This window comes from Pteropus alecto, unplaced genomic scaffold, assembly GCF_000325575.1.
Source record: "Pteropus alecto unplaced genomic scaffold, ASM32557v1 scaffold143, whole genome shotgun sequence".
NCBI lineage: Eukaryota > Metazoa > Chordata > Mammalia > Chiroptera > Pteropodidae > Pteropus > Pteropus alecto.
Genome location: NW_006434828.1, coordinates 2,508,306 through 2,517,545, shown reverse-complemented (window position 1 = coordinate 2,517,545; position 9,240 = coordinate 2,508,306). Strand labels below are relative to the sequence as shown.

Below are 9,240 nucleotides of genomic sequence, written 5' to 3'. Positions count from 1 at the left end.
CCTCCCCCTCCTTGCTCCCTGCAGGGTTGGGGTGGCGGAGGGAGGAGCTGACCAAGAGGCTCTCTCTGCTCCCAGATACCAGGCTCCCAGATCTAGGCTCCTGGGCTTTCCCCGGAAGGCCCACAACGTCTCCCCTCACCGGGACACGGCCTGGCCCTTCCCCCAAGGACCCTCCTGTCCAGGCCGGGAAGCCCGTGAACAGAGCTTGACAGATGCTGGCGCCCTTTGCTGGAGGAGACGGCTGGGTCGGGAGACTCCACGCGTCACCTGAGTTGCCTCGTTATAATCCTAAGAAGCTGAACCCTTAACTCCACAGACCCACGTCCACGTCTTACTGGACCGTAGATAGACGTGACGGCACCATGATGCCGAGGTGACGCGTGTGGCATGAGATGCTAAAAATACAGAGCAGCACAGTCCGAGCCCCGTGGCTTCCGGAACCAGCGGTTCCAACGTGCCGGGCCTCCCAGACAGGGTCCCGGAGGCCAGCCCTGCCGTGCCCAGCAGCGTCCGGGCCACGGAGGCACAGAGGCGCGAGGCCGGCCGGGGAGCCGACGACCAAAGTGACACTCTCCCTGCGACATGCCCTCTCGGGCGGCACAGACGGGGCCGGGCTGGACAACGGCTGGAGTGCTTCGTGGAGGAGTCGCGGGCAACGCAGGGTTACGTTAGCGATGGGTCCAGCCCAACCCCAGGGCGGAAGTGGACCCTGCAGGAGCGGGACATGCGGTCAGACGCACCCTGTCCCCGCAGTGACCAGACAGGCCAGCTCGGAGCAGAAGGAATTCCGAGCTGTAACAGAAAGCGGTCCTCCTGAGATAAGGGCCGAGCTCTTCCTCGGGCGGGGTCAGGGGACTGGACAGCCCAGCTGGGGGGCTGGGCCCAGCAGAACGAGAAAGAGAAGTTATCCAGTTATCCGCCAGGGCAAAGGAGGAGGCCCCGCGGCCAGCCCTGCACCCCGCCCAGGGGACTGACACCGCCATCCTTGTCCCCCAGCCCGCCTGTGGTGCAGGGTGTGCGAGCAGTGGGAGGTGCTGCCCCCAGAGTGGGCCCCCAGTGCCCGGCACCCCAACTCCAGCGGCGTCTGGGGTTCTAAGGCTAGAGGCATCTGTATTTTTCTCGTGGCCCTTGCCCGTTTAACTACCTGGAAGGCCCCAGGTGACGTCCCCAGAGAACAGAAACGTGGCAAACGTTGGCGGCCACAGGTCCTGACAGAGGGGTGTGGCGGGAGGCAGGCTGGCTGGCCTTCCTGAGAGCCCGCACCGCTCGGGGAGCCCCGGCTCCCCGCACACGCCCCACGCTGGGGCGCTTGCCTGGGACGCGGCAGTGTGCAATTCCAGATCCGAAGACGCGTCACCCCGCAGTCACAGGAAACATCCTGCCCTCAGCCTGGCAGGGACCTGCAGTGGCCCCAGAGCCCCGCGCGGAAGCCGGGGGGTCGTTGGGCCCCCACCCAGGGCGGCTCTTCAGAAAGGGGCTGAGATGGGCGTTCCACGTCCTCCACGCAGGATGAGACAGCCCCGGGGTCCGCTAAGGCACAGCGATGACAGCGTGGAAGCCAGCTCCCTACCCTCAGAGCCCGGGGACACGCGCGGCACACTGCTGGTGTGCCAGTGACCACCGTGCCGTGACGGTAGGGGCTGGCAGTCCAGAACGGCTGTTTGGGAGGAGACGTCCGTACACATTAGAACATGGCCGGGGCCTTGGACACCTCGGGGGGGACCCTCGTTTCCCCTGGTGGCAGGCAGAAAGGATGCCCGTGTGTGGGGTCAGAGAGGCGAGGCGTCCGTCAGCTGGGTGGCATCCCGCAAGCCAGAGGAAGTGTCGATACCGGCCGTACACACTCGCTTCGGCCTCAGCTTGCAGAATCGAGCCAAACCGATAAACTAGAATGTTCTTCAGGCCACATGACGTGACCGTAGTTTATAAGCTCCCGGGAAAAGATTAAGGATATTTAAAGTTCGCTCGTTTCCGTGAAAAAGGACTCGTAGGCAGGTGAAGTCTGAAGTGACAAACCTGTCTGTTCGGAGACAAGCGGGGGCCTCTGTCCATGCGATCCCTCCCCCGTCCCCCGGACGACGACGGAACAGCTCCCGACGGGGCGGGCCGGAGCCTTGCAGGTCACGCACGCGGGCCCGTGTCACAGTGACTTACAGTGTGTGGCGCGCTTCCTGTCTGGTGCAGACAGCGTCTGTTGTACAGAGGGACTACGAGGCTGTGACAGGGTCCCTTTCCTGAGTTGCTTTTGCTACAGGAAGTGGAAACAGCCATCAACTTTTGTTCTATGTAAACCCCCAACCCCTCATAGGCAGGAGATTCTAAAAATACTCCGCTACTCAAAGCGAGCCAGCAGACGTGGCGATGCATCCTCCCGCCAGGCCGGCCGCTCCCAAACGGTGGCCGGTGCTGGCCTCTGCACCATGCGACCCACGGCCTCCGTGCCCCTCGGCTGCCACGTGCATTGTACTGTAGTTTCAGAGTCTCCGCTTTTCAGACCCTCACTTAGGCAGTCACAGTCAGTCCCCGGCTAGGGGCCTCTCCTTACGGCCATAACTGCACTTATGATGGCCATGGCGGGGAGGTGCTCGGGATGGCAGTCGTCAGTTGGGGGAGGGGGGTAGTGCTAACTCTTAAGAGGGCATTTGGGGAATGTTGGGAGTCGAGAAATCACAGCGATGGGGGGCGGGGGTACTAATGGCATTCAGGGGCAGGGCGTGGCACGCCATCCTGCACAGGGACAGGCCTGCACGGCGAGGAACTCCACCATGGCTACCCAAGCGGACAGAAAAAAACCCTTCATCACCTTCAGAGCTACAGACTGATTCCAACGTCACAGAAACTCCAAACGCGTTCTGCGCCGTTTCACGCACGCTGGCCACCCCTGGAATGCAATCGGCATGGAAATGGAGGGAAGATAATATGCGGTTTTGTTCAGAACTTTCTCTCAAGAGTTAGTCGCTGCTTTGGAATTTTAAACCACTGGTAGCAAGGTGCGCGTGGTGTGCGGGCCTCGGGACAGCGTGTCCACACCGGCCGCGCCGGCAGCGGTGACGCTGGGCACAGGTGTGCGCAGCCTCCGACGGCTGCAGACATCAGCTGGACCACCGGCGCCTGGGCCTTGCGGAGCCGAAACTCACACTCTGTTGTTGTGCTTTACGTCCATGTCATTTCTTTTCAATGTTAGTTAAAATAGCCCACTGACTTAAAATTTGTGTGCTGTGAATTTCACTTGAGGCTAGCAATGCGGATGTTAAAAACTCGTTTTAAGGGGATGTTGGCTCTGACAGAGCTGCGAACCACAGCTTTAAAATCTGGAGTGGAGCAGGGAGTAGGGGGCTGAGCCTCCCCTGCACAGCCACACTTGGTGAAAGAGCCTGGCCAAAGGCTCAGGGCGCAGGTCTACAGGCCAGTACTTAAGCCACAAAATAAAGAAGACACATATTATCGATGTTACTTGAGGATGTGGAGGATACAAAGTTAAAGACTGATGTTTAACTGGTTATATTTAAGACACTATGTTTCCATCAAAATCAACTCAGATGAGTTACGGAATAGACTGCAGAATTATCATGGACTTTTATGATGTAACAGCAGCCTTTAAAGGCGGCTTTACCTCGGCCCGGAGGAGCCAACACACCATCCTCTGCTCCTGGGGGACCTAGCGGGAAGACCCAAGAAGGAACAGGAGCCAACTCTTGCTGGCCTGTGGCCACAGTGTCCTCAGCAAGGCCCAAGCTTCTGCACAGGGACAGTGTCCGGAGGGGGCGCCTCAAGGCCTGGCCAAATCTTGGTTCTACCTCTACCTATGTGAGCTCGAGCAAATTACGCCCCTTCTGAACACCAGCCCTCAGCACAGGGGCCCGGAGGCCCAGGCCCCTCCGTCCCCTCTGAGACGCCACATTTCTGCACAGGGATGAGGTAACATGGACATCGAGACTGTCAGTCAGTCTTTCCCCATTTGCTGCTGGGAATCTCCCTGTGTTGCTTTTCAGAATAAGAAACTTCTTTAAAGTACGCTACGTACCAAAATAATGAACTTATGTTAATCAGGAACTTAATTATTCATGTTACTTCATCGAGTGCAACGACTAATAACACCTGCTCGAACTTCCTTTGGCTGAGCAACTAACTCCCCCCTCCCGCTGAGGAATACCGATGCTGAACAGAATCTTGCATGCAAATTTCTCCTCTTGCTAACATGTTTTTAATTTTTTTCTGAGATGAGCGAATGTTCACATTTCCTTCAAAAGTCTCAGCATGCTGGACCGACCAATAAGAAGTTGTGTGACGGCCACACACAACTACGCCTGTGACTGATAGGGGGCAGCAGCCTGGCTCACCTGTGCAGCTCTGCAGGTGACACGTTCCCTCACTTAACCTGCTCCGCTCAGGGTCTTCCCCATCAACCCCACACCTTTCAGGTGTCGCAAAGCGCTGAAGTCATTCCTTTTCAGAACGAGGCCGCACACACCAGCGGCACCATGCTGTCCTGTGCTAGGCAGCACACGGCTACCTACAACCTTTCCCGCATCCAAGTGACAGGCCTGGAAGCAGCCGGGGAGGAAAGAGAAGCCGTCGCACGCATCCTCCCAGAGCCTGGCTGTCTGGGGAGGGGAGGCCGGGGTGCGGGTGCACACTGACACCGAAACCAAAAAAGAAATTTCGGCAGCTCTTCCGTTTCCGGTTCTTTTCTTTATTTAGGAAAACCAGGTCTACGGAGTGGTCCTTCGTTTTGAAGTTTTGCAAACTACCAGAAACGACAGGAAACGTTTGATGAAAGGAAGACTTCCACGTGTGCATCCAGGAGCAAGGACTTGTGTCCCAAGACGCTGCCTTTGTCAAAAGAAACCCTTCAGCCCTGACATAGGGGTTGTGAGGCCCCCGGGGCCGCAAAGAGAAGTGACAGCAGCAGCCACCGCCCCTGTTGCATGCTTCCTGCCAGGCCCTGCCTGAAGCAGCGCACAGAGTGGTGACAGTTATCAGTACCCGCTCTGAGTCGGCAGGCCTGGAGCTGAACTAGCCCCACTGCCTGCTGGCTGTGAAGACCTAGAAAAGTCCCCTGGCCTTTGTGGGCTTCAGCTTCCTCTTTATTTGTAAGTGGAGAGAACGAACCGCCTCATGAGGCCATGGCCATGGTTGGGGAAGACGTCCACAGGAAGCGCGTGGCAGGGCTGATGCAGCAGGGTTCAGGAAATGCCACCTATGGGTACCAAGTGTCCAACGTCTGCAGAAGAGCTAGGATCCAGCAGTGTGAGCCCGGCTCAGGGTAAGGTTAAAAGCACCAGAGGCCCCCACCGGGAGGAAGTGAGGGCCAGGGTCAGCGGAGGGGCGGGGACAGTCCTGCTTGGCCCACTAGAGCCCACCCCTTCTCCTCCCGGGAAGATGCTGGGCCAGCTGCAGCAGATAATAAAAAGATGGGAGGACCAGCAACGATGGTGCCTTGGTAAGCTCTATCACACAGACGTAGAAATGAAACAATTGGGTTAAAATTATAAGTGAATCGTCACTATAGTAACTTAAGGTAAATTTCGTCTCTACGACAAAGTAGTCATTCTTTAGATTCGAGGCGAAACTGCTTTAAAGCTGTCAAGTTACAACATTAAGGAGAAACCACTAGAAACTCTGCCACCCCTCCCCCCATGAATGGAGGAGTCTCAGGATATACATTTTGATTTTGTGTGGTGGGGATCTTGTTCGTTTGTTTTTGGTTGATTTGTTTTGGAGTTTGGCTGGGGGACGGGCATTTTAGTAGTAGCCAACAACAGAATACATGGCAATTCTGAATTATTAAATCTTGGATTTAGTCAAAATAATGCTAGAACTTAGGAGAAAGAAGTTAACTGAATTTTATCTAGGTAGCCTGAGCAGTGAAAGTTCTAGTAAATCCACTCCAGGAACATAAGCTGCTTTATTTGAGAAAACAAACTAAAGTGTGGGTGGCCCGGAGTTAAAACTGCAAGGCGACAAAACCTGCCCTCCTGCCTGCCCCGCGTCTAACGTCGGGCAGACGTAACCGGCTTATTTCGACAGCAGGTCAGTAATTCGCTCCTTTTGGGCTCTGGGCCTCCAAGACTGATACTTTTAAACACAAACAGAGACTTCGAGAACAGTGGCATATGAGTAACCAGTCACCCGCAGTTCCTCTGCTGAGTCACACAGCCCGATGTTTCAGGGCTAAGAAATCCCTCTGGAACACTGCCTTTTGAGGAGCAAAGACCACAGGACGCTGAGCCTCGCAATCCCGAGAAGTGACATAAGGACCTGGCTCTCATCAGGTACTGCTCTCACTGACTTCACTAGAAAAGTTTTACAACTATAAATAACTTGATTTCCTGTGCTCTGTATAATTGGCAGCTTAGACTACAGGGTTTATTTTTTTTTTTTTTTTTTTGCTAAGGAGGCTTCTGCAGGGTGATACGAGTTCAAGCTGAACAGAAACTAACTCTTAAAGAAAAAAGGGGAATTTAGTTCCATCTTTGCCCTAATGGGAAAAGAAGTAACTCAGTATTTTTATGTCTTAACTGCTTAAGGAAATGACCCATCTAAGGCAAACCATGTGATCCCAGGGCTCAAAATCCCAGAGCGAGATCTGCAGGACCAGCCACCTGAGCCCACTTTCATCCGTCAATGCTCCACCTGCTGAGACCTGGGGAGCCTGGCACAGGTCCCTACCTGAGATGGGACTTGGAGACCACACGCGCTCTACCCTGCCAGCCTCTCAGGACAGGTCGGGTGGTTTTGTCAGGGCTTCCCGCTAAGCGGTATGTGGAAAGCTACCAGAGGTGACACAACCTATCTCAAACATGGGGAAGTTACAAGAGTTACAAAAACGGTGGTTTCTACCGTGTCCGCCCACATGGCTCCAGGGCTGGCACTGCCATGGAGAGGAGCGAGGCCTCCTGCTCAGATCCAGCTCTCGCTCTGCTAGGTGAGGTGGAGCTGTGGACGACTTGGCTTCCTCCTGCCGACTGCGGCCACGTGCCCCCTGCCCCTTGTTACCCCATGGAGACCCCTGTTCCCGGGACACGGGGTCCCTTAATGCAGAACACAACGGCCACAAACCAGTCTCAACGTCACTAGTCTCCGCCTGGGACACTGCACCGCCCAGGGTGGCTGCAGGTGCCTCCGGGCTAAAGGTCGCCCGCCTCCATCTGTCCCCACGCTGGTCACTGAGCACGCTTCCTTTCCAACAAGACCGCTCACCTCGTAAAACGGGCCAACACTTCTGTTCCCACGTCCCACTCTAAAAAAGTTTTGCTACTATTTACCGAAAAAAGCCTCCCCCGGGTTCACGGTTTCTTACCGCAAACCGCTGGGACCGAACGCGTTACAGAATTCAACATTTATGGATTTCAGAAGGGCAATAAAGACGCACCCACTACATATTCTGTAACGACAGCCCTTAATGAAATCCGTTACCAGGGCTGCCGAGAGGCGTATGAACTACTCACACTAAAGGGATGAAGGCCGATAACACCCTCCCATTGGCCAGGCAGGTCTCACGGCCAAATGAATTCTGCCACAAGCTTACTAAAGCAAAACAAAACACTGTTGCAGTTTTCAGAGTTTGCTGGATCCTGGAACTGGGGCTAGGGGGCTGAGGGATGCTGGGCCGGTGCTGATGGAGGGAGCACCTTCTCAATCAGAACCCGGTCCAGACTCCCCTCTCTACTGCTGGCAGCATCTCTGTGAGGCAGGCATCTCAGCCAGGCCCCAGCCGAGGCTGAAGGAGCTCCTGAAGCCAGAGCTCCGCCTCCAGGCGTTATCCCTCCTCCCTCACATCCTTGTTCTCCCTGTGGACTCCCTTCTTCTCCAAGGACTCCCGCCCAGAGTTCATTCCTCGCCTTGTTCTCGCCACCTTGGGACCGCCCGGCATCTCTTAGCAGCCTGCCGCCCTTCCTTCTTCCAAGGGCCCTTCCCTGATTGTGATTCTAGCTTCCTCTGTAGGTTCCTAGCCCCCCAGAAACCCATTAGGTTACAGGGCAGGAACCAGCTCCGGTCCAGCCCACGGCGGGAACTTGAGGTAAGGTCAGGGAAGCAGCACACTACGGGGAACAGAACTTTCACGCGCGCATCCATCAGCCTCTTTCCATCTCTCTCCCCGGCATCTCCCGGGAAGCTCCTCCGAGGCCAGGGCAGTGTTTTCATCTTGAAACTTCCACAGACACCCAGTAGGTGATTCATTCCTACCTGGGGAAGGAGCGGTTGTTTAGGGCTCACACTTTTGTCAACTTCCCACAGGGGCCTAAGGAAGGGGAGACCAGGGTCTCTGTAGCACTCACATCACAAAATGTTTCTTTCCAAAGTGTGACTTCACCTTGAGATATTCCCATTCATGATCAACCGGAAGCTGCACGAAAACGGGTAATTTCCACCTTCCCCGCCTCGCCCCCTGCTCAATCTTAGCCCCGAACTACCCCCACATCCAAGGCCCTAGCCCTAAGTGTTAGGCAGGATAACAGACATCCCCGTGGAGGGTCCAGTGCGGACCCAGAGACCCCGGGAGACCAGCCTAAGTCAAGCTGGGGGCTGGTGTCCTTGGGGGAGGTGAGAAATCGGTTCTAGTCCTCAGGGTCCCAAGGTCCAGGGCTGGGCAGGCCCTCCAAACATGCCAGCCACCGTCAGTGCGGGCCTCGGGCAGGGGGCACAGGCGCTGGGCACGGCTCCTGGGTGCCGCACTTCGTAAAATACCGCACAAGCGGCTCCGAGTGAAACTCCAGCCCACGAGCAGGTCTCAGGGCCGAGTCACCCGGCCGGGCAGAGCCACCGCTACACACAGAGGGCGGCGAGCACGTCCCTTTCCGTCCTGGGGAGGGCGTCGTCCAGCGAAACGTGCCTCGCAGCGCGCACGGAGCCGCGAGCCCCGCGGAGGGCTGGGCCCGCTGCCGCCGCGCACCTCGCGTGGGGACCGCCGTTTAAGGGGGCCCCCGCCCCACACCGGCCGAAGGTGCCGGCTGCCCTTGACCTCAGAACATCAGCAAGGACGGAACGTTCGCGGTCGCAGCCCAAAGCCTCCAAGCCCGCTTTCCCCTTACCAGCCTCTGCGCTTCTGGGCTCAGACAGTCTATCTCCTTGTCCTGCGTGGCCGCGGGGTTGGTCATCCTGCCCGCCTTCGCGTCCACCTCGCGCGCAGCCACGAAAGGTACTCAGTGGCCGCCGAGCTGTCGTGTCCGCGGGCGGCCGCTCAGCACCGGCGCATCGCGAGCGGCGGGTCACGGTGCAGGGACGCAAGTCCGCGTC

The 9,240-nt window shown here is 56.9% G+C and overlaps 1 protein-coding gene across 11 annotated transcripts in view; it reads right to left on the bottom strand.

Annotated features, from left to right (window-relative positions):
- The window catches only part of LRRFIP1 (LRR binding FLII interacting protein 1), a 74,004-nt gene extending 64,770 nt beyond the window's left edge, over positions 1–9,234 (bottom strand). For all 11 annotated transcript variants that reach the window (XM_025045443.1, XM_006909896.2, XM_025045438.1 and 8 more), the window contains exon 1: positions 9,036–9,234. In XM_025045443.1, the coding sequence (XP_024901211.1) occupies positions 9,036–9,101 (66 nt within the window). In that variant the 5' untranslated portion in view covers positions 9,102–9,234. The remainder of the gene's footprint in view (positions 1–9,035) is intronic.
- Between the last annotated feature and the right edge of the window lie 6 nt (positions 9,235–9,240).